Source organism: Pristiophorus japonicus, chromosome 9 (genome assembly GCF_044704955.1).
Source record: "Pristiophorus japonicus isolate sPriJap1 chromosome 9, sPriJap1.hap1, whole genome shotgun sequence".
Classification (NCBI taxonomy): Eukaryota; Metazoa; Chordata; class Chondrichthyes; family Pristiophoridae; genus Pristiophorus; species Pristiophorus japonicus.
In genome coordinates this window covers 45,590,901-45,615,799 of record NC_091985.1, presented here as the reverse complement: position 1 = coordinate 45,615,799, position 24,899 = coordinate 45,590,901, and the positions used below count along the sequence as shown (strand labels likewise).

The following is a 24,899-nucleotide window of genomic DNA, read 5'->3' as shown; positions in this document are numbered from 1 at the left end:
CCTAGTTCACTACCTGCCTAAGTGCTTCCTGGACCGATGAAACATAGAGAGTGTGAGAGGTGCAAAGGAGAGGTGGAGGTAAGGGATGTAAGTGAAAGTAAGGAAGAAGTGGAGGAGAACCATAAAGAACAAGAAATGAAGGAGGACAGTGGAAGAGTGAAAAATTAAAGAGCTAAAAATGAAAGTTAGAGAAAGCAGAAATTGAAAAAAAGATAGTGAAGCGGGAGGGAGACCGCAATGGAGTAAAAGTGGGCAGATGTAAAACAGTGGTTGACCCAATCCCGTAAGTTACCCGCCCATACATTTCTCACTGGGTGGGAAAGGTTAAAATTACCCCCTATGATTTTGAAGAGTCAGCAAGCTGAGTTAAATGTGTGTGCATTATTGAGTCTCCAACTTTTGAATTCATAATTTAAATGTGATCTTGAAACCAGTGAACTTGTGAAACCCTTGGGAACCCCTTGCATATCCCTCAAGGTCTGTAACCACAGTTTGGAAACCATTGCTATATTAGAGCATTAATTTAAGAAACAGAATGATTTAGAAGAGGAAAATGCTGCATGACAATTTCCCTTCACTTTTGAGCACATTACGGATATAAAAAATAGATTCCACCTGAAAGAGGCGCACACATTTAAATGTCATTAAAGTGACGCGTTGGTGATGTCACAACACATCCTGCTTAATTTTCCTTCATTATCACTTGTTGCAAGATATGCAAGAAAAAAAAAATTGCCATTACCTGTTCTTAGGTGGTTCCTGAGATCGCTAGATCATTAGAGGAGGAGATAGAAATATAATTTTATATGCAGTTGTTCGTGGTTTTACTTGAATATAGTGTTTACATTAATTTGGGCAGTTGGGCTATACTGCGTAGGACCAGGAGATTTGTAAGGTTACATTGGAGGCCATTTTTCAGCAATCACAATTCCTTCTGGTATAATGGTGGGGTTCCATGTCCCACTTTATTTGCATTCATTGGCTGTGAAGCACTTTAGGATGTCCTGAGGTCATTAAGCCACGATCCATATTTCTTTCTTGTTACTTGGGGAAAGAGAAGCAGGAGGATGAGATAGAACTTTTGGAAGTGACATTAGAGTACGTTGATTCCTAACTGCAGATACCTTGCCATCTGAATTTATCTGGCATGACACAATATCTGGACCTGACTTTGGAGGCTCTGATTCACAAGGGACGTGATGATGGAGTTGTGCAACATGCAACATGGCGAACTACAACCTAACTTCTGGCAATTGCAGCATAGCACTACCAGCGGCAGTGAAGATGACAGCTGCCTTAATTTTTTTTGCCTCTGGTTCTTTTTTGGGTGCAACTGAAAACATCAGTATTACCAGTTAGTTTACAGTGCAGTGCTGCATAAAATAAGTCATTGGTGCATTGTTTTAAAGAACAAACGATTACATTATTGTGACAGCAACAGCAGAGAGAGCTTAATTTTTTTTTCCAGAGATTGTACTCTCAAAAGTAAAGGGCATCATGACGGCATGCATACAGCTCCGGCAAATAGGAATGCATAAACCACAAAAGTTTTCACTCAATCAGTATTCAGCTTCTACATTATTTTCTGCAATGTAGTGCAAGTGAATGCTTGTTTCCCCAGCAGCAGTTGTGAGGTATTTATTATTTGCTGATGCACAGCAACTCGAGAGATGGATTCTGGGAAACGAGATTCATGACCTCTCTGCAGTATCCGCACCGTATGTGCGTGCGCGCGCACACCCGCGATCTGATGAGCAGCTACAGGGAGCTGGGGAAGCAGCAGCACAGAGCACCTTTGCCAACAACATAAATATATGTGTCGATGTTATTTAAATAGGTTATTTAAATTGCTATTACAGGTTGAACCTCTCTTATTCGGGACTCCCTTATCCAGCACCACCATTCGTCCAGAACCATTCCCGGCCGCCGGGTGGTGCATGCGTAGAACGCGGCTGGTCAAAATCCTACTCACCAATATAATCTTTCTCCTCGATCGGCTGCCTCCTCCTTATCGCCCTGCTGGAACTCCTGCAGCCACAGCCCTCGGGCCGGCTGCTCCTCCCCACAACACTCCCTCCGGGGGGTTGGGCCGTAGCTTCGTGGCCCACCGACTCTTCGGAGCCCGCTGGCCCGCCGACTCTTCTCAGCCCTCTGCACACTGACTGGCTGACTGACAGTCATTCCAGCCAGTCAGTGCATACATGCATAGACCGCAGCCCAGCCCAGCCCAGCAACAGCACTTAAAGACGCAGTCCACCCAAACATGTGACCTCCCCTCATCCGGCAAAATCCCTCATTTAGAACAAGTCAGGTCCCGAGGGTGCCGGATAAGGGAGGTTTAACTTGTACCAGTGTCCTTTAAACAGTGCAGGTTGTATTCAGCACATTAGCCACCATTCCCCACTGTTTTTGGCACTAGATTGCCGTCTTGGGGAAACAGCACATTCCTCTTCAGCTGGATTTCCTATAGCAATGTTTCTACTGTAACATCAAAGTGGGGTGCCATTCTTCTTCCAAGACTACTATCAGATACCATCAGCTGAGATTCTATGAAACTCAAACTGTCTAATTTAGGAGGTAGGCAGTAAAGGGTGAGGGGGTCGTGGTGGAGAACCTTTGAGGTATATACAATGTTAAATACTCAAGCTAGACCCAGAGTATTCTTTAAAGTAAGAGAGCATAGGATATAAATCTAAATGAGTGAAAGAGAAATGTATAATTTGCTTCTGCTACTCGCCAGACAAGGTGTAAAAAAGTTAGTTAAGTTAAATGCTGCCGGATATTTATAGTGGAAGAATTAGGGTGCTGGAAGAATAAACTTTGGCTAATTGCGTTTTTCCTTATCCTTGACATTTATGTTCTTATTTTTCTTAGCCTAACGTTTCCTCATTACCAGCAGGTCAGGAATCATCCTGTTCTACAGAGTCAAAATACTGCGGATGCTGGAAATCTGAACTTAAAACAGAAAATGCTGGAAATACTCAGCAGGTCAGGCAGTATCTGTACAGAGAGAAACAGCCCTAGTGCATCCCGGGATGTCTGATCCCGATAATCTTTATATGAGTTGGGGGGGAGAGCATAGGGGGCCGGGGAGCGGGGGGAAGCACTCCTGCTCCTTCTGGCCCACAAGCAGTGCAGTGCTGTAAAGACACTTACTTTTCCCCCAAAACTGTCCTTGCCTCCCTTCAGCTGCTGGGTTTCCGAGGACTGGCAAGATTGGATAGGCTGGGGTTGTTTCCTTTGGAACAGAGGAGACTGAGTGAAGACTTAATGGAGATGTATAAAATTATGAGGGGCCTAGAGTGGATAGGAAGGAGCTAGTTCCCTCAGAAGAGAGATCAATAACCAGGTGGCATAGATTTAAAGTAATTGGTAGAAGGATTAGAGGGGAGTTGAGGAGAACTTTTTTCACCCAGAGAAAGAAAAAAGACAGACTTGCATTTATATAGCACCTTTCATGCCCAGCGGACATCTCAAAGCGCTTTACAGCCAATGATGTACTTTTGGAGTGTAGTCACTGTTGTAATATCGGAAACGTGGCAGCCAATTTGAGCACAGCAAGTTCCCACAAACAGCAATGTGATAATGACCAGATAATCTGTTTTTGTTATGTTGATTGAGGGATAAATATTGGCCAGGGCACTGGGGATAACTCCCCTGCTCTTCTTCAAAATAGTGCCATGTGATCGTTTGCATCCACCTGAGAGAGCAGACGGGGCTTCAGTTTAACGTTGTTAGCGTTAGTGTTTTCTCAGAAGAATCACTCAACACTCAGAGTCGGTTCCAATGCTGATGCGGCCTTTATTACGCTTAGCGGGGAGGAAATCATAAGACTGAGTCCAGGCTTCTCTCCACAGAACAAAGGGTTACATTCACTTTTATATGTTTCACAACAGTTACAAACAGTTTACTACAGTTACACAGCCCATCACGGCTGGACGCAAGCCAATCACAACGATTATAGATTACATATAGGTTCTTTTAACCCAATAGAATTCCCCTTATGTCTCAGGAACCATGTGTTCGTCTCTTGTCAGCTTGGGCTGATTGATATAGGTTCTCTCACTAGTTCTTTCTTCTTGGAGAAATAATTGGTTTCTAACCTTGTTTACAGGAGATGGGTTCTCTTATCTCTTTCTTCCTGGGGAATTAATTGGTTTATGGCCTTGAATACGGGAGATGGGTTCTCTCCTCATTATTCTTATCCTGCATCCAAGGCATTCCTATAGTGGGCCTCACAGGGTTATTGCTCGGTCATTGAACATTCAACAGTTCACAGCTTGACTACCTGATTTCCCATTATGCCTGGGCAGCCATTTTATGTGTGGCCACTTTAAACTTATATGCGTTTAGATATATCTAGCAGGTGCCTAATGCCTAGTATTCTGGTATATTCTAAAGGTGCCTACCTCCTACAACAACGTCTCACCCGAAAGATGTCACCTCCGACAGTACAGCGCCCCCTCAGCACTGCACTGGAGTGTCAGCCTAGATTTTTGTACTCAAGTCCCTGGAGTTGGACTTTAACCCACAAATCTTCTGACTTACGAGGCGAGAGTGCTACTCATTGAGCCACAGCTGACACTGACAGAGGGTGGGGGTCAGGAACTTACTACCTGAAAGGGTGGTACAGGCAGAAACCCTCATCACATTTAAAAAGTACTTGAAGTGCCATAACCTACTGGACTACGGACCAAGCGCTAGAAAGTGTGATTAGGCTGGATAACTCTTTTTTTGGTTGGCACAAACATGATGGGTCAAATGCTCTCTTTCTGTGCTGTAAATTTCTATGATTCTATGAAAATAATGTAGCCTCTTATGTACATATTTCCTTTTATGCATTTGTGATATTTGAACTACAATAAGCTAAAATATTTGCGCATATATGGCTATAGAACATGTGCTTCACGAAAGACATTGCATAATCTCCTCATTATCTTTTATTCTATGTAAAACTTGCAGAACTGCTTGTGCTAAGCTTAGTAGACATAAGTGTTTGCATTAATTTTTAAACAACATCCCATTGAGGTTTGCAATTTAAAAAAAGGATTACAATTTGTTGAAAGTGTCCAAATTGTCAGAACTGGATATTTCTTTTGGTAAAGATTGGCATAATTTCATGTCTGTGCTTAAAAAGTCTTTGTTAAATATACATGGGAAAATGCAGTAATATAATAATTAGTTTTATTTTATTTTTTAACTATTCTGTAAAGTGTGGAAAATTTTAATTATGCTTACTTTTTTTTCCAAAAAACACCTGTGAAAATAGTTTTGTTCCGCTGACAAAGAGAAAGTTGGGGTATCGCATCGGTGAATTACTAATATTCACCTCAGTATAAGTAAATGGGGGCTGTCTTTCATTTTTCACGGTAGCACAAAGTGGGTGATAGCGCATTGGCAGCCTGTTCTACAATCCGCTTGCTGATGTACTGTCGCCCGTTTTGTGCTCCCACCCAAGAAGAATATCACCCCCAATATCTGTTCCACAGTCTATTCAGAGGGTCCACACATGGGGGCCAAGTTTCGGCCTGAGTTGCTCCTGTTTTTTTGGAGCAACTGGTTTAGAATGGAGTATCTTAGAATTTGCAATTCTCGGCATTTAGTTTGCTCCAGTTCTAGTCAGTTAGAACAGTTTCACTTTGGAACAGAATTTTTTTTCAAAAGGGGGCGTGTCCGGCCACTTACGCCTGTTTTCAAAGTTTCGGCAGTGAAAACTTACTTCAAACTAACTTAGAATGGAGTAAGTGAAGATTTTTGTACGCTCGAAAAAATCTTGCCTACACTTAGAAAATCAGGCGTAGGTTACAAATTAGGCGTAGGGAGAGAGGGGGGGTGGTAGGGAAGTCATTAAATTCTACAATCATTCAGCAGTCATACTTATACAAATAAAGATCCAATCTGAATAAAAATTTATAAGCAAAGAAAAGATAAAATAATCCATGTTCCTACCTGCGTGAAACAGCAGCAGCCTTCGAGCTGCTATGCTTCAGACAGGCCTTTCATGTTGGAGACAGGCAGTGGTGGCGTCAGTGTTTCGATGGCAGCCCCAACAGCAGCAGCAAGCAGCCTTCGAGCTGCGGTGCTTCAGGCAGGCCTTCCTTCCGTCAGTGGCTGGCCGGCAGCCGAAGAAGCAACACGCATGCAGCCTTCGAAGGTGGTTGAGGCCATTCGTCCATGCGATAGGGGCTGCGTCAGTGGCTGACCGGCAGCCGAAGAAGCAAAACGCACGCAGCCTTCGAGCTGCGAAGGGGGTTGAGGCCATTCGGCCACGCGATAGGGGCGGCGTCAGTGGTTCGACGGCAGCCGAAGATACAGCAAGCAGCCTTTGAGCTGTGAGGGGACTGGGGTCATTTGGCCACGGGATAGGGGCATCGTCAGTGACTGGACGGCAGGCAAATACACAGCAATCGGGGGTGTTCCGCATTTGGGAAGGATTCTGATGGGACAGGGCGGGTTGGGTGCGGAGGGAGTGTTCCCGGTGTTGGGTGGGTCCGGAGCTGGGAGGGGATTGCATGCTCTTGGGGTGGGGGGTGGGCTGTTTGGGGCTGGGATTGGGAGAGACTTCTTCACTCGGGGAGTTGTTGGCCTGTGGGGTTCCCTGCCGCGGAGAGTTGTTGTTGCCAGTTCATTGGATGTGTTCGGGAGGGAGTTGGATGTGGTCCTTGCGGGTCGGGGGGTGTGGGGGGGAGGTGCTGGGGTGGGTGATCAGCCATGGTCTTGTTGAATGGCGGTGCAGGCTCGAAGGGACGAATGGCCTACTTCTGCACCTATTTTCTATGTTTCTATGTAATCAAGCAGCCTTCGAGCTGTGAAGGGGGACTGAGGCCATTTGGTCAGGGACAGGGAGAGGCAGCCACATAGACAGTTTTAAACTTAAATTTGCAGAATGGGTGCTGCATTGTCAACACCACGTATTATGCAATGGTTCGCCATCAATTCACTGCATAGGAGAGAATTGATTAGAGCTCACCGCACCCGGAACGTCGTAGCCCGTAGGTTGATGGGCAGGAGATCTTACCCACGTCGACAATATCGAGCCATTCGCTCGTACCTGGACATGAGCGAGGCTGATTGTGTCAAAAGGTTACGTTTCCACAGAGAAGTTCTCGCTGAGATCTGTGATATGCTGAGAGCAGATTTGCAGCCCAGAAGCAGAACGCCAACTGCCCTATCTGTTGCAGTGAAGGTAACAGCTGCACTTTCTATGCCTCGGGATCGTTTCAGGCTACAACTGGAGATGTGTGTGCCATCTCTCAACGTGCAATACATGCGTGCGTTTACCAGGTCACGGCTGCACTGTATGCGCGAAGGAATAACTTATCAATTTCCCAATGACCGCACAAGCGATCCATGAGAGGGCTGTGGGCTTCTTCAGGATTGCCGGCTTCCCAAAGGTACAGGGCTGCATTGATTGTACCCACATAGCCTTGTGAGCACCTGTGGAGGATTCTGAGTAGTACTGAAATAAGAAAGGTTTCCACTCTATCAATGTGCAGCTCGTGTGTGACGACAAGCAGTGCATCATGTCAGTCGATGCGAGATACCCTGGCAGCACCCATGATGCGTTCATCCTACGCAACAGCGTTATATCTGACATGTTTGAGCAGCAGCCAGAAGGGCAGAGCTGGCTACTGGGAGACAAAGGGTACGGCCTGACCACCTGGCTCATGACGCCCCTACGCATGACACGGACAGAAGCTGACCGTCAATACAACATGGCGCACATTGCAACGCGCAGCATCATTGAGAGGACCATTGGCATATTGAAACAGCGATTCCGATGCCTGGACCTTCCTGGAGGACAGTTGCTATACTCTCCTCAGATTGTCAGTCACTTCACTGTTGTGTGCTGCATGCTTCATAACTTAGCCATCATGAGGCAGCCGGAGCTGGTAGTGGAACCAGAAGACCTACGTGAGGGTCCAGTGCATGATAATATTATGGAACAGCAGGATGTGGATGATTACGACGATCAGGAAAGCATGCAAGTGCCTGATGCTGGAGCACGAGGTCGGAGGAGGAGCCGTCCATCGTGCCCCTTTAACGATTGCTCGAGCCCTGCGCCAGCAGCTCATCTGTGAACACTTCAACTACTGATGCCTGAGGGCTCTGCGACCACTTTTGCGCATGGACATGTTTATTCTTTGCAGTTGTTCCTACATTGTGTTGTGTTAATGGAACATGAAACAGTTTTAATGAAAAAATATTTTATTGAAAAGTTAACGTCACTGTAATAAAATATTTGTTGTATCAAACTATACTTTTTAATATGACTCTTGCAGATCACTTAAAAACTTGTAAAGTTACAAAAGTTACAAAACAATCGCAATGTGAAAAATCTTACACTCTGAAGAACACTTAAACTTCAGGATCACTTTTTAGATGCAAAATTAAATAAAATACAAAATGTGAGAGCATTTACACTATAAGATCACTTAAAAACCATAAGATCCCTTATAAGTTGTAAAGTTACAAAACTTACAAAACAATTTCAATTTGAAAAACGCTACTACAGCTACATCAAGAACAAGAACAAAGGCAGCAAAGAAAGGCTGCAACCATGTCTCATCCATATCTCAGTGAATGTTCACTTCTTCATGGGGGTGTCATTTGATTGGCCGGGCTGTGTGCCCTTATTGCAGCAGCTACCTCAACCAGGCCCTCCCTGATGGCCTGTGCCGACACTTGCATGCCCTCCCTGACGGCCTGTGCCGTCGATTGCACTCCCTCGGACATTCCCTCCCTAAGTTCCCGTGTCATTACTGCTATTTCTCCCGTCAGGACCATCACCTCTTCACCCACTGCACTGACGCCACCGATGAGTGATCGTGTAAGCTCATTGGTCTCCATACCCAATGCCACAACCTGAGCCGCATCTGTTGCACGCTGCATCTCAGGAGAGCGTGTCTCCAATCTCCTTCTCTGTCTGGGTCTGCCTTGTGGCACCACTACACTGGGAGGTGCGGGCACGGACGGTGGGACACTCGGTGTTGCAAGCGGCACCACTACACAGGGAGGCGCGGGCTGGGACTGTGGGACGCTCTGTGTTGCAGATGGCAGAACTAGAGGGAGAGGCTCGGTCTGGAACGGTAGGGCGCTCTGTGTTCCAGACGGCAGTACTAGAGAGAGAGGTTCGGGCTGGGATGGTGGGGCGCTCGGTGTTCCAGACGACAGCACTCGAGTGCGAGCCATGGGCTGGGGTGTTGGATGAATGGGTGTAAACTGCTCCATGATATCAGCAGCAGCACTGGGACCCGCAGCGTCGGAATCAAAACCATAGTAGGTGGAACCAGAACCTATGCGAGAGGGAGGCGCAGGCTCGGATGGTAGTGCACTGACTGTAGAATGCTGCATTATACCAGTAGCACCACTGGGACCCGCAACATCGGAAGCGAAAGCATGGAAGATGGAACCAAGACCTGTGCTAGGGGTTGAAACTCTGATGCCCCTTGATGGGGGCTCATAAACATTAATTTGGAAGCTCTCCCCTGCAGACATTTCAGTCATCGCTGCCATCATCCAGTCTGGTTCGTCCGCATCTAGTTGTACTGGTTCTTGTTCTGTACCCTCAGGGTTGGCAGCAGCAGCATCATCATCATCATTATCATCAACATCATCATCATCATGTTCTGCAAAATACATCAGAACAGTCAAATGTTTAACAGCAAGGGAGGGGGCCAGATGGGTGGCATGAGTACTCTCACACAGCAGGTTAGGCAGCAGGTTGATTTAAAGGGCCACAATGCATTTTCAGAACTTACCCTCTTCCTCGCGTGCGGGCCCAGCTTGTGCTGTACTGATTGCTTTTCTCCATGTGCGACTCATCATAGCAGCTACCCTTTGTTCCAAGGGTGTCAGTGGATGCAGATTGGGTGTGCTTCCTCCTGTCCGAGTTGCCTCCCTTTGGTTGTGGGCCAATTTCTTCTGCAAAGAGTAAAATATAACTTTTTACAAAGTGTGTCAGTCTACAAGGTGGGACATATAGATAGCCAGGTTACAATTACGATTAAATTAAAAATGGGAAATATTACTTACACTAACTACTTGACCAAGGTCGCGCCATTTCTTTTTACACTGGCTTCCAGATCTCATGGTGATCACCACTGCGCAGTAATCTTCTGCAACTTGGTTCCAGCGTTTCTTCATTTCTTTTGGTGGCACTTTTATGCGACCTCTGTTGCTGGTATCTAGCTCCTGCCATATCTGCTCAATTACGTTGACTAATATCTCCACTTCCTCATGCAAGAAATTCTTTGTTCTTGGTGGACGTTGATCCATTACAAAGTTGAATTGGCACTCTTATTTCTCAAAACACACTGTCCTTAATTTGCATGCACCAATGTAGCACCGGCTCTGCAAGTTTAGCAGTGAAAAGCTGAACTCACTGATTTCAGCAGGTGATTTATTCAACAATGCTGCTAAAAGCACTCCTTCACACACAAAAATTAAATCACAAGCCTTTCCAGGGGTCCAAGAGACAAATCTTCACTTTTCCTCCAGTCCCTTTAAAAATGGCCGAGTGCCAATGTTTGTTTCACACTGCGCGTGCGCGCACACTCCAACGCGCACGCGCAGGGTTGCCGGCACGACGTTGCCTCATTTGAATCAGACCCGCCCCCCCACTGCTTACAGAATCGGCGCGAGTGTCTGGCTCCGCCCCCCCGCTGTGATCTGCGCGCCACGCTAAGCTGGCTTAGAGCTCCGAGGAGCCGGAGAATTTCACAGTTTTTTCCTGCGCATTTTTGGGCGTGAAGAACAGGCGTCCAGCTCGGGGCTGCGCCGTTCTCAGCGTGGCCCGAAACTTTGGCCCATGGTTGGTCCTGCCACTTCTGAGATTTGGGGTTTGAACCGTGGCCAAAATAATGGGCTGGAAGCCTCTGTAGTGTGCCAGCTATAAGGGTCCTACATGAAATGAACTTGGCCAATCTCAACCTAGTTTCCCTCCGAACACATTGCTCATGATTCACTCCAATTTGTTATTTATTCAGAATGGCATAAGAATAGCTGGTATTGGCAGTGAAAAAAATCAAACTTGTGTGGTAGTGGTGCTCTACTGAGTTTGGGTTTAAGGCATATTTGTTGGTGTAGAGCAAAGGGAGCTTAACTCCAACTAATCTGTTTCGTGTGACCTGGAGTGAGTTGATGCTGACAATGCCTGCTTAAAATAGAAAGTGTTCACTGGCATCCTTTACCAAACTGATACTAACATTTCTTAGCATGGATATATCCAAGCCAGTTTGAAGATTTGACTTCCAGGTTAGTCAGTGGAACACTTCTAGAATGTATCTGCAACTTACATCATTGAAGCAGCTTTTGGTACAAGACCCTAATTAGCAGATCCTCACAATGGGCCTAATTAGTTATAAAATTGTTGCAATCTTCCTAAAGATAATTAAAATATTTTTTAATACTGCTGGTAGATCTCTCATGGCAATGTTAATGATTCGTCTGCCTTCTAGATTATTGTTTTTGATGTTTACCACTTACTGATTTCCTGCCATTACAGATCACCTTCATCTCCAGCTTACTGAAGTTACACATTCTAAGCTATGAATTCCCTCCCTAAGTCTCTCTACCTTGCTACCTCTCACCTTCTTTAAGACTCTCCTTAAAACCTATCACTGCGATCAAGCTTATCTCCTCAGTGGCTCGGTGTCAAATTTTGTCTGACAACATTGCTGTGAAGGGCCTTGTGATGTTTTACTACGTTATGGAACAGACAAATTGTTGTCTGTTCCATGCATTCTGGCGCTCGTTGGGGTGGAGGGATAGGTATTGTGGCTCTTGAGGTCAGTTACTTTGGGATAGTACAGTTATTATTCACAGATCTAGATGTCTTCCTACACTTCCTTGGGTCTGAAAAACTTCTGCTTTCCAAATAATTCCGTGCCGCTTATCAAATGTTTGTTCTGTGAGTCATCCATTTTTGCCATGTACTTTATTCATTTTTTTTTACATGGCTCTCACAATTCCGGTTATCATGCTGATTTTATTATTTTCTGGCAATTTTCACTGTATTCAGGCTTTAGAGCTGTCTGGTGAAAGATGTGGCACATGAACAATGCTACAACTGGCAACAGAGTAGGCAGAACATTTTACTTGGTGAGTGCTCATGCTGTGTATAGCCGATTTTAACACGCAATCTTGAAATTCTCATTCTACCTGAGGAACAGTTCTGTAAACACAGCCACATTACACGAATGAGGTGTTCTTTTGGAGCTGCTTAAGCAACCTTAACCCAATAGGTTATCAAACAGTTTTTTACTGTTCATCTAATCAGTACAGTGGGTCTGATTCAATTTACCTACAGAGGGAATACCATTCGAATTTTGGCACCACATATCAGTTTTATATTTGAAAAAAGCAACTGACCTGTGGAATATACTTGTGATTTTAACAGCTATAAACAAAATTCAGTATTTGAAAGGAAAATGTCTATAATTTTACTAGTTACAGATATTAATAACCCCTTTCTCTTCCTGACAGAATGATAAAGGGCAGATGCCAGTCGATATTGTCCCTGACCCCTTGGATATGCCCCTGGAGATGGCAGAGGCAGCAGCAGTTGCCAAAGAACTGAAGCAGATGCTCCTGGACACATTACCGCTGACATGTGATATATCCAAGGCCATGTTGACAAACTATGATCACGTCTCAGGGAAGGCACTACTGATGTCACTAGGCCTGAAGCTGGGAGAGAGAGTGATGATTGCAGGGCAAAAGGTAAATAATGAATAAGTATGAGGATAGATTAATGCATTCATGGACCCCTTGTGCTTACTGACTGCTTTTACTGACAGTAGCATAAACAGTAAAATTTTCGCTGCTATATGTGTGCTTTTGTATAACATTTGTCATTTTAGTGAGATCTGTAAGGATTCTCTATCACAATAATCTTGTCTGTCAGTCTGTGTCTGTCTGTCTGTGATCCTGATTACCACTGTAATATCAGTACATGAATAAAAATATTACATCAATAGAAATAAAAGTCAGGCATGAATTTTGGACAATATTGTTAAAAGAAATAAGCAATTTGTATCCTAAAATGCGAATTAAAATGCAAGACTTGAAAATATCATAATATCCAAATTCTAATGATAAATAAAAAATGATGGTCAAAACAAATCTTCCTGTAGCAAAATGTTTTATTCCAGCTAGTAACTCTTGATATCACAATTGTTGCAATATTATATTTTTGCTCTAGACATTGTTCACAATTCCCTGATTTTAGAAGTTTTCAAAAATTATTAAATATGTAAGTAGTTTTAATATCCATAGTTTTTATTTGACAGCAAGTAAGTCAGTGTGGTGTAAAACAAGGAGATCACTGAGGCCTACTCACAATTATGTAGAAATTCCAAACTTATCTTAAGTCAGTATACAGATATATTGGATAAGTGTTCGGTTGGTCATTGGATGGGGTACTTTACAAAGGAGAAGATGCTACTAAGGTGCATCATTGTATGCATGTTCTCAGTTTGCCCTTATCACCAAGGTACACCACGTTCTCTTCCCCCTCCCCCATGGCACCTTCTACTCCTTTTGAGTACCTCATCTTGTTCCAACCCCATAACTTTTTTTAAATCTCCAAGAACATCTCGTCCATGAGACCCACCTCCTTTCAAAACTTCCATCATCAACCCCCTCAAAAAAAACACCCGTGACTCCTCTGTCCTGCAATCTCCCTGCCAATTTCCAACCTTGCTTTCCTCTCCATGGCCATCGAACGCGATGTTGCCTCCCAAATCTGTACTTGTCTTTCTCGCAATTCCGTGTTTGAATCTCTCCAATCAGATTTCAGCCCCTGCCAGAGCACCAAAACAGCAGTAACCAAATCTCAAATTCCATTTGTTGTGACTGACATTACCCCCCATCATCTTTCTGCAGCCTTTGACATAGTCAACCACCCCATCCTCCTCCAGCATGTCTAATCCATTACTTAGTTTAGTGGGAATACCCTCAATTGGTTCCACTCTTACCTACCTGATTGTGACCAGAGCATCTCCAACAATGGCTTGCTGCCCCTTAGCGATATCTTGACACATGGGGTCATCTTTCACATGCATACTGATGACACACGCCTCTACCTTTCACCACCTCTCTCTCTCTCGAGTCCTACACTACCTATGTTAAACTGCTTGTGCAATATGCATTCTTGGATTTGTCACAGTTTTCTCGAGCTAAACATTAGTTAAGACCGAATCCAACGACTTCTAACTCCACCATAAATTCCATAGCCTTTCCCATCCCCAGCCACTGTCTCGGGCTGAACCAGACTGGTTGCAACCTTGGTGCCTTATTCAAACCTGAGCTGAGTTTCCGATTCTCTATCCTCTCCATCACAAAGCCTGCCTACTTCCACTTCCGTAATAACGCCTGCTTCACCCCACTTCAGCCTAACTGCTACTGGAACCCACGTCCATGCCTGTGTCACCTCTAGATTCGACTATTTCAATGCCCTCTCAGCTGGCCTCCCATCCTCTGCCCTCTGAAAACTTTAACTCATCCAAAACTCTGCTGCTCATATCCTATCCCTCATCAATTCCTATTCACCTATCACCCCTATCCTAGCTGACCGACATTCTAGTCTCTCAACGCCTCAAATTTAAATGATGATCCTGAGTTTAAATCCCTTCATTGCCTTGCGCCTCTCTATCTCTGTAAACTCCTCCAGCTCAAATACCCCACCGTACCCGCCACTTCTCTGACTCTGACCTCTTGGCATGGCCACGAAAGGATGGTGAATGCACATCAGCCATATTAGTTGTCTCCAGGCCAGATCCAAGACCGTCCCATCCTCTGTCGTCGAGCTACAGTACGCGGACGCCGCTTGCTTCTGCACACATTCAGAGACTGAACTCCAAGTCATAGTCAACATCTTCACTGAGGTGTACAAAAGCATGGGCCTTACACTAAACATCCATAAGACAAAGATCCTCCACCAGCCTGTCCCCACCACACAGCACTGTCCCCCAGTCATCAAGATCCATGGCACGGCCCTGGAAAACGTGGACCACTTTCTATACCTTGGGAGCCTATTATCAGCAAGGGTAGACATCGATAACGAGGTTCAACACCGCCTCCAGTGCGCCAGCGCAGCTTTCGGCCGCCTGAGGAGGAGAGTTTTCGAAGATCAGGCCCTCAAATCTGGCACCAAGCTCATGGTCTACAGGGCTGCAGTGATACTTGTCCTCCTGTATGACTCAGAGACATGGACCATATACAGTAGACACCTCAAATCGTTGGAGAAATAGCACCAACGATGTCTCCGCAAAATCCTGCAAATCCCCTGGGAGGACAGACGCACCAACGTCTGTGTTCTCGATCAGTACAAAATCCCCAGCATCGAAGCACTGACCACACTCGACCAGCTCCGTTGGGCGGGCCACATTGTTCGCATGCCTGACACAGGACTCCCAAAGCAAGCGCTCTAATTGTAACTCCTACATGGCAGGCGAGCCCCAGGTGGGCAGAGGAAATGTTTCAAGGACACCCTCAAAGTCTCCTTGATAAAATGCAACATCCCCACTGACACATGGGAGTCCCTGGCCAGAGACTGCCCTAAGTGGAGGAAGAGCATCCGGGAGGATGCTGAGCACCTCGAGTCTCGTCGCCAAGAGCATGCAGAAAGCAAGCGCAGGCAGCGGAAGGAACGTGCGGCAAACCAGACTCCCCACCCACCCTTTCCTTCAACCACTGTCTGTCCCACCTGTGACAGAGACTGCAATTCCCGTATTGGACTGTTCAGTCACCTAAGAACTCACTTTTAGAGTGGAAGCACGTCTTCCTTGATTTCGAGGGACTGCCTATGATAATAGGCTTAAACTCTGGAACTCCCTCCCTAAGCTCTGCCTTCCTGCCTCCCACTCCTTTGTTAAGACCCTGCTTAAAACCCACCTCTTTGACTTAGCTTTTGGTCACCCTTCCCAATATCTCCTCCTTTGGCTTGGCATCCATTTTTTATTTATACCTCTGTGAAGCACCGTGAAGCTTTTTTTGCACTAAAACCGCTATGTAAATGTAAGTTGTTTTTGTTGTGTAATGTATCATTATTGCTGTAAGAGCCTGATCTGAGGGTAATTAGGAGATATAGCTGCATACATGGCTAGAAAGGTAGTCTGTGAAATCATAATGGGTGTGTCTTACCACTTGGACGTAAAACAGGCAGTATGGCCTTTCTCATAGGTTTATATAGCTCTCTCCAAGCAGGGCAGAGGCTTGTTTCCCTTTTATGAGCAAATGCTCTTTTTTTTTAAAAAAAGGCTTGTTTTTAAGTGCTATTCAATTTTTTTTTTAGAGGAATCATGTCAAACAATCACACCTTTGTCAGTGCTTGTGAATTGGAAAAAAAAAGCAGAAATAAATCACATACAGATTTCTAGCTGTAATTTATTACTTCTAATGGTATAGATATAGAGATGGAAGGTACTCTCTGAAAAGAGGAAACATGATTTAAAAGAATTGTAACTTTTAAAATAATTTGTGAAAAGGATAGTTTCATAACATAAAAAATACATTTTGCAAATTAAAATTTTTACCCCAGGTCTTGAAGACTATTCACACATATTGGGATACAGTTCCATAAGTGCTGCCCACTCAGCTACCTCAGTCAAAGTAATTATTGCTCACGTACGCCCAGTGAATTTTTGGAAGGTGTTCAATTTTGGGGATAGTTCAACCAAACTTTATTCTGTCCTCACCCATACTTTTCAATTTGGATCACTGTTCAGTGATCAGAACTGAAAATTCTGACTGTTATTTTTCCCTTCGTCAAGACACTAGTGCATTTACAACTGCCCTACCTAAGATCCGCTGACTTAAGACAGGATTTGTCGATGCATTTCTTCAGCATTTGATTAGCAACAGCAACTACATCCATTTAATGCTCCTCTTATCGACAGAGAAGTGAGCACTCGGGAAGAAAAGGAGGAATTTGGGGTGAACGGGAAAAGAGATTGAAGGCATGATCAAAGAGATGTTTTTAGGAGGTGGCTGAAACCAAGGAGAAAGGTAGCAATACAGAACAGATTTTGGGAGAGCATTCTGGAGGGCAGGTCATAATGTCTTGCAATGATGGAACAGGAGATAAGCAATGAGCTTGAATCATTAGAGAGGGCGCAACAGTAACTGATGGCAGGAGAAGATTGCTGAATTAGAGAGAAACAAAACTGAATGGATTTGCTGGGATACAAGACCTAGTGTGGGAAATGTCATGGACTGCAGAGCTATAGATTTGCTGAATTTTATAAATATTGGTGATGAGAGCAATATGTATATAGAGCCATTGTTCTATTGCCGCATTGCATTTCTGTGGTCGGAGGCTGGGGAAGTTTTGTGCTTACATGTTCAAATGTCTACATGGAGCAGTACTTACAGGTTGTCTGTGCTGCTGGTTAGTTTTTTCCTAACTGAGAAAACCTGGCAGGGAAGTATCTCTGTCTGCTCTCTACTACACTGTGTTAGACTACAGCATCTACAGAAACACCAGGTTGCATTCATATAGGTCTTCTCATCTGTGGAGAGAAACAGAGTTAACGTTTCAGGTCGATGACCCTTCGTCAGAACTGGCGCAAGTTCAAAATGAACAGATTCTTAACAAGCACTGAAAGGGGGAGGGGAGGAAAGAACAAAAGGGAAGGTTTGTGATAGGGTGGAAGGCAGGAGAGATTAGAGAGACAAAAGGGATAATGGGCTGAATTGAGAAGTTAGAAAATGATGAGTCTAGATAGGGTGTGAATGGCGGAATAATTACCAGCTGCCATGGAAAACAGAGGAAAAAAATACATGAAATCGATGCGTGGGGTGGGGGGTGGAGGTCTAAAAAGAAAAGGAGGAAAGGGTGCAAAATGTGGGTAGAGGTTATGGTCTGAAATTGTTGAACTCGATGTTGAGTCCAGAAGGCTGTAAAGTGCCTAATCGAAAAATGAGGTGCTGTTCCTCGAGCTTGCGTTGAGCTTCATTGGAACTGTGTAGGAGACCGAGGTCAGAGTGGGAGTGGATCGACGAATTAAAGTGACAAGCAATCGGAAGCTCAAGGTTATGCTTACGGACTGAATAGAGGTGTTCCGCAAAGCGGTCGCCCAATCTGCGTTTGGTCTCCCCAATGTAGAGGAGACCACATCGTGAGCAGTGAATACAGTATACTAAATTAAAAGAATTACAAGTTAATTGCTGTTTCACCTGGAAGGAGTATTTGGGGCCCTGGACAGCGGGAAGGGAGGAGGTAAAAGGGCAGGTGTTGCATCTCTTGCGCTTGACATTCTTTATCTCTATTGGAAGGGCCAGATTGGACCCTGATGGAAGCTGACTGTAACTCATTAATTCCCCATCTGTCCTCCTCTCTTCCTTTCCCCTATCTATCCCCTATAATTCTCGTAATTGTTCATGAACTATTCCTTATCTTCCGATCAGGCAGCAGCTATGGATAGAGGAATGTTGGGGTAATGTTTCCGGTCTATGACCTTTCAGAAAGATCATTAACCATGTTAGCGGATTTTTCCACGGTTACCATTGCAACAATGAGTTGTTAGTCCAGGGACAATAACTTTGCTTATGATTCCAGCCCTAGTGGTTTTTATAACAACAGTCTTTATTTACATTGACTAATAACAATATTAGATTTTATTTAACTGTTCTACAGTATTATAGTAAATGTCAAGATCGCATGCAAATAATACAACCTGGTTCCCAGGCCTGGATTGATCACTTTGCGTGGGCTTCTGGCTGATGCTGAGAGTGCTCTGACCCCCAAGAGAACAACACAGCTCAGTTCTTGGGGGGTGGGGGGGGAGAAAACTTGTTCTATTCTTGTACAGTACAGGTTGAATCTCTCTTATCCGGCACCCTCGGGACCTGGCCTTTGCCAGACGATGGGAGGTCACGCCGACCCTCGACTTACCCGGTCCTGATGACGGCGCTCGTGCCCCTGACCACCTCCGCCACGCTCTGGCTCCAAAACTCCTGCCACACTCCTTCTCTGCGCTGCTTTGTTGAACGTTGCCTCACAAGATGGCGTACTGACCCCGAAGCTGGATTTGCGCATGCGCTACGCAGAAGGCTACTGCACAGCACTTAGTCCTGATTCACCCACTGCTGACAACGACTTTGTGCAGAAGCCTACTGCGCAGCATTTCGGGCCCAGCGACCATTTGTGGGGGGGCGGGGGGGAAGCGGCGGAGAGAGGATAGATTTAAAGAACAGAAAGTGGCTGCTGTATTAAACGTCGACGAAAGGTAATGCTGATGATGCTGCTGTCAACAACCCGGCCGTGTTCTGCGCATGTGCCCCTCTCCCCCCCGCCCCCCCCCCCCCCCCGGGCCGGGAATAATGCCGGACAAGGGAGGTTGCCAGATAAAAGGGTGCCGGTTTTGAGAGGTTCAAACTGTACTATAATACAACCTTGAGCAGTGCCTACGTACAATATAAAACGTAATTGCAAGTTTGCTGAGGCCACGTATTTAGGTGTTTACCCCACTTATAATCTTTTTAGCCTCCAACTCTGTTGTACAAGCTTTGTTTATTATACTGTAAGTGCATAGCAAATCTTTACCTTTTACTGCGGTATATGGTGTCTTGGCAACTAGTGTTTTATCTGGGTGTGAGTCTTTTCTTGACCTGGGTGTTCATACATAGGAACAAGCTTCAAGTTTCCCTTTCCTCCACATTTGCTCTAACATTAAATATGCTAAGGGAAAGGATTCTGGGATACCTTGACTATTTAAATCATCTTAACTTATTCTAACACACCTGCAATATTAACTTGACCGTCTCTCCACATATACAGGTGGCCCTGCTGAGCATTTCCAGCATTTCCTATTTTGATTTTGGATCTCCTTATGCAGTATTTTGTTTTTTATACCTTATCTTCTCTTTTCTTTCTTCTCTCCCTGCTCTCATTTTAAGCTCTTTACCCAATGTTTTCCCTTTTGCCCTGCTGTTTTTCTCCAAATCATTCTCCCAACCACAAATCTATCGACTTTATTGCTTCCCTTAATCTTCCCTTTCCTTTACAACATATGGGGCCCAAGTTTCCACATGATTTGCACCTGATTTTTAGGAGCAACTGGTGGAGAACAGACTATCTTAGAAATCGCAATTCTCCACATTTTTTTTTTCTGCGGTTCTAGTCAGGTAGAACAGTTCTACTTTTGGAACAGAATATTTTCTTCAAAAGGGGGCGTGTCCGGCCATTGACGCCTGATTTCAAAGTTTCCACAGTGAAAACGTACTCCAAACTAACTTAGAATTGAGCAAGTGAAGATTTTTGTAGAACTGAAAAAACCTGTTCTACACATTAAAAAATCAGGCGCAGGTTACAAATTAGGCGTCCAGAACGAGATGGGAGGGGAGGGGGGGGAAGGGAAGTCATTAAATTCTACAATAAATCCTTATTTATACTTATACAAATATTATACAAATAAATCCAACCTGAATAAACATTTAAAAGCAAAGAAAAGATTAAATAAACCATCTTCCTACCTGTGTGAAAGTGCTTCAGCCAGCCTCACAAGTTCGTTCCCGACGGAGGGAGGGAGGGAGTGCGGGCCCGCCCGCCCGAACGCAGCGGGGGGGGGGGAGGAAGACGATCCCGCGGGGGAGGGAAGGAGACAGTGAGAAGGCTGCAGGAAGCCTCTGTGCTGATGGCAATGTGCTTTTATTAAAAAATGTTCAAAAATTAAACAGCTACAAAGAACTACAAAAATGGCCGAGTGCCAATGTTTCCTTCACACTGCGCGTGCGCGAATGCTCCAACGCGCACGCGCAGCGTTGCCGGCAGGAAAAAAACTAATTTAAATAGTACCCGCCCCCTCCCACTTACAAAATCGGCGCGAGTGTAGGCTCCGCCCCCCTGGGCGCCGCGCCAAACAGACAAGGAGCTGCAGGGCTCTCCAGAATCGCGAATTTTTTTTCCGGGACCGTTTTAGGCGCGAAAAACGGGCGCCCAGCTCAGAGGGGCGCCCGTTTTTTATCGTGTGGAAACTTGGGTCCATAATTTTTTGTCCTATATTTTTAGTCTGTAATCAGTGATTAGTCCCTGCAACAACTGAACCTTCTATAAGGCCCAAGTTCATCCAGGACTTGGATAATGCTCCAATATCAGGGGAGGCCCGTCTGGCACCTCACTTGCACTCCTGGCTAGGATACAGGAAAAAGCTTGCTTTATGATAGGTTCGGTCTCATTTTCTTTCTCTGGTGCAGCATTTCTTGTTTTTTCTCTATTTTATCAATAGTCAGTGCTTTTCTGAATTTTTCTCTCATTGTTTCAAAGCTTCAGCTATGGTACTGAATATGTATGACATGTTATACATTCTTCATTCTCCGTACAATCCTCACTGTTGAAATCAAGACTCACTGCAGCCTACTTATCTTTCTGTATTAGGAATGCAAAATTGCAGAACTCCTGATCTCAAGCTGAAAAGCCTCAGGCTTTTTAAAACCAAAGATTGGTGCACTAATTTGTATTTTATTTTCAGCTATGGCAGTACCCTGCTCTATGGGCCTTGAACCCTCACCTGAGTTCCTTTTTATATAAAAACAATCTTCTGTATGATTTACACCCATACAGACAGACAGACAGAAGATTTATGTTTATATCGCCCCAGAATAGTACAAGGAAAACCAACTTTCCCTACAATGCTGCAACACGCTGTTGTAAGCAGTTCCCTCATGATTAGCCCAATATACTGATGTCCTAATCTCGGTTGTGCACAGATTGAAGATTCTAAATTGTGGCAAATGTGGAAATTGCTTCCAGTTGCAGTCAGATCTGTAAATTGATTTATGGCAGGCTATGCCGCACTCTGGAGTTACATTTTCAGGCGACAGTATTCAGGCCAAAAGGTCCAGGATGCTGTAGTACTGAAATATATCGCCAATTCTGTTCCTAGTACTTGTTCAGTTAGTTAGAATGTATCTGTCTTCGTCTCCGCCATAGTGTCCCAACATAGAAATGTTTTGCTATTACTTAATTAAAGAGGATTAAATTAAGCAATTATCTTCTACCAAAATAGTGAAAGCTGTGCACAAATTACATCCTTTGTGACTTTCCCTGCAGTGCATTATTCCCCCTTGTTCTCACTAACTTCTCTGCGACATTTGATAGGGTCTACCATGCCATCTTCCTCCATTGCTTCTCTGCTCTCCAGCTCTATGGGACTGCCCTTGCATGGTGTCATTCGTACCTGTTCCAGTGCATCTCTAGCAATGGCTTCTCTTCCCACTCTCACACAGTTACTTTGGAATACCTGAAAAATCTATCCTTGGGTCCAAATGAATGAGGGGAAGACCAAAACTATAGTTCTTGGCCCCTGCCATAAGCACCACTCCCTCCATGCTCCTCCCTGGCCATATGCTCCAACTGAAACTTTAGTGTCCCATTCGAGCTACATTTGAGATTCAGACAGCACATCCTACTCATCAACAAGATTGCTTCCTTCCATCTACGCTTACTTCCACCATTGTCTGCCTACACACCTATCTCACCCCCACTGCTGCTGAAACTCACATCCATACCATTGTTACCTTTAAACTGGTTTTCTGCAATGTCTTCCTTGCTAACTCCCATGCTCCATAAACTCCATCTTATTTTAAACTTAGCTCCTTGAATCCTGTCCACACTAAATCCCACTTTCCCATCACCCCCTTCATTGGTCTATCCGGCTGTGTCCACAAACGGATTGAATTTCAAGTCGGCATTTTTGTCTTCAAATCCTCTACTGCCTTGTCCCAGCCTAGCTCTGCAATCTCCTTCAGCCTTACATTCTCCAGTCCTCTACTTCTGGCTGGCTGTACCTCCACCACTTTCTTCATCTCAGCTATCAGCCATTGTGTTCCCACTTTCTGGAACTCTGTCTCTAAACCTCTCTGTCTCTCTACCTCTGAAAGCCGTCTCAAAACCCATTTTATTAATCAAGCTTTTCAACATTTCTCCTAATCTATGCAACCATAGATTGGCATCCGTCCCTTTATCCCTTTTATCCCTTTTATCTTTTATTATCTCTCCTCTTTAAAGGATCTTGGGACATTACATTTGGGTAACATTGCTATATAAATGTAAATTGTTTTTGGATTATATGTTACTAGCTTTATTTAAACATAGGGTACAAGCAATTGCATTTTTCCATATATATGTTATGATCATGGGATTTGGGCTTTTTTAACATGTGCTGCAATATAGTCTGTTTGTTGTGGCATCCCTCTGTGTCTCATGACCCATATTTCATGCTTCTTTTTCTTGTAAATAGATACATGCATTACACAGATTATTGAACTAAGAAGTGATTAACAGCTGTTATTTAAATAGAGCAGAACAAATTGTCAAGTTTTAAAAGTAAAACGCATAATCTCCATCGAATTAATTTGATTTATTGGCTGCCTATAAGTTATTGCGTTCTTATTAAATTGAGTATATTTGTTATATAGGGCTCAATTTTCCCCAGTGATTTGCGTCGTTTTTTTGGAGCAGGCTGCTTTTTCTGGCGTAAGTTGAAAAACCAGTTTCCCCAAACAATTTTTTCAAGTCAGTTTTTTTTTCAGCCAAAGGGGGCGTAACCATCCATCTACGCCAATTCTGGCCATTTAGGGAAGTTTGGCCAGCTGAGAGTTACTCCAGTTCTGATTAGGTCAGCATATGTGGCCTCTCCAGAAAAACCTTCCCTAGAGTTAAGGAAATCGGTGCAGGTAAGGAAAGAGACCCCGCCTGAAGGCTGTCCGGTCCCATTCTTGGTCCCCGGTTCTCACAGATAGTCTGGTCCCATTCTTGGTCCCCGGTTCGCACACACAGCCCGGAGAGAGAGAGAGAGAGAGCGAGAACGAACACTGGGAACTGATAATGGGACCGGACCAGCAAGCCCTTCAGACGGGGTTGGAGGTAAGTTGCTGCTATGTGTTTTTCAATTCTTTTAATGTGTTGGGAGTTGGCTGTAGGCTTCACATTTCATGTTTCAGCCTCAACTCGCATTGTGTTCCTGGTTACCATGGCAGCCCAATCTTTTTGGCACAGATCAAGGCTCCACCCCCAAAACTAAAGGTCGTGTTAGGCCACGCCAAAATGAAGAAATCCAACGGGGAAACTTAGAACATTTTTTTTGGCGTACTTGGGCTCCAAAAAATCGGGCATAACTCTTCAAGTTTGCCAAAAAAATGCTTTGGGGAAAATTGAGCCCATTATGTGGAAGACCTGTAAATTGTAGAAATCAGTTTTGAATATTAGTTTGTCTTAAGTGAATCAAAAACCTGTCGTGTGCAAAATGTTTGCTTTTTTAATGCACTTTTCCAGTTTTTCACAGCACATTTATTTTGAATGAATAGATTGTTAGTTTAGAAGTTAAGACGTTTATATTACAAACCTTGAGCTTTAACACTTTATGGCATTCATAAGTGACAGCCATAAATGTGATGAATCTTGTTTAGCTTTAAGCTGGCCAGTGAGTTGGGTATCTTGCAGAACTGGAATAACTCATCTGACATGGGCGATAAACCTGAGATTGTTCATCTTGCTATTTTGCAAAGCAGAATCACTAGAGTATGTCTTCTTGCACAGAATATGAATCATGATTTGCTTTTTAAATTTTATTACAACAATGTCATCATCTTCATAAAAGTCACTTACAGCAACATGTTAATGTACTTTCAATTCAAGACAACTCACCTGTTTTGAAGTTTGCCTATCCAAAGGGGAAGAAATACTTTTTAATATAAATATAGTATCTAATTATGTTTTCATAAGTTTTATTTCTTAATTCATTCTTTTACAGTTCAACACTGACAAACTCATCAGACAGATGATTGAATTTACATGTCATCTTTCAAATGTGAAATAGGACTGAAGGATTGTAAATGTTACATCTCTGTTCAAAAAAGGGAGGGGAATAAAGCTGGTAACTACAGGCCAGTTTGTC

General features: G+C 44.2%; 1 protein-coding gene across 5 annotated transcripts in view; it reads left to right on the top strand.

Annotated features, from left to right (window-relative positions):
• LOC139273030 (CAP-Gly domain-containing linker protein 4-like) overlaps positions 1-24,899 on the top strand; it is a 372,964-nt gene that overhangs the window by 80,900 nt on the left and 267,165 nt on the right. For all 5 annotated transcript variants that reach the window (XM_070889311.1, XM_070889307.1, XM_070889309.1 and 2 more), the window contains exon 7: positions 12,487-12,723. In XM_070889311.1, the coding sequence (XP_070745412.1) occupies positions 12,487-12,723 (237 nt within the window). The remainder of the gene's footprint in view (positions 1-12,486; positions 12,724-24,899) is intronic.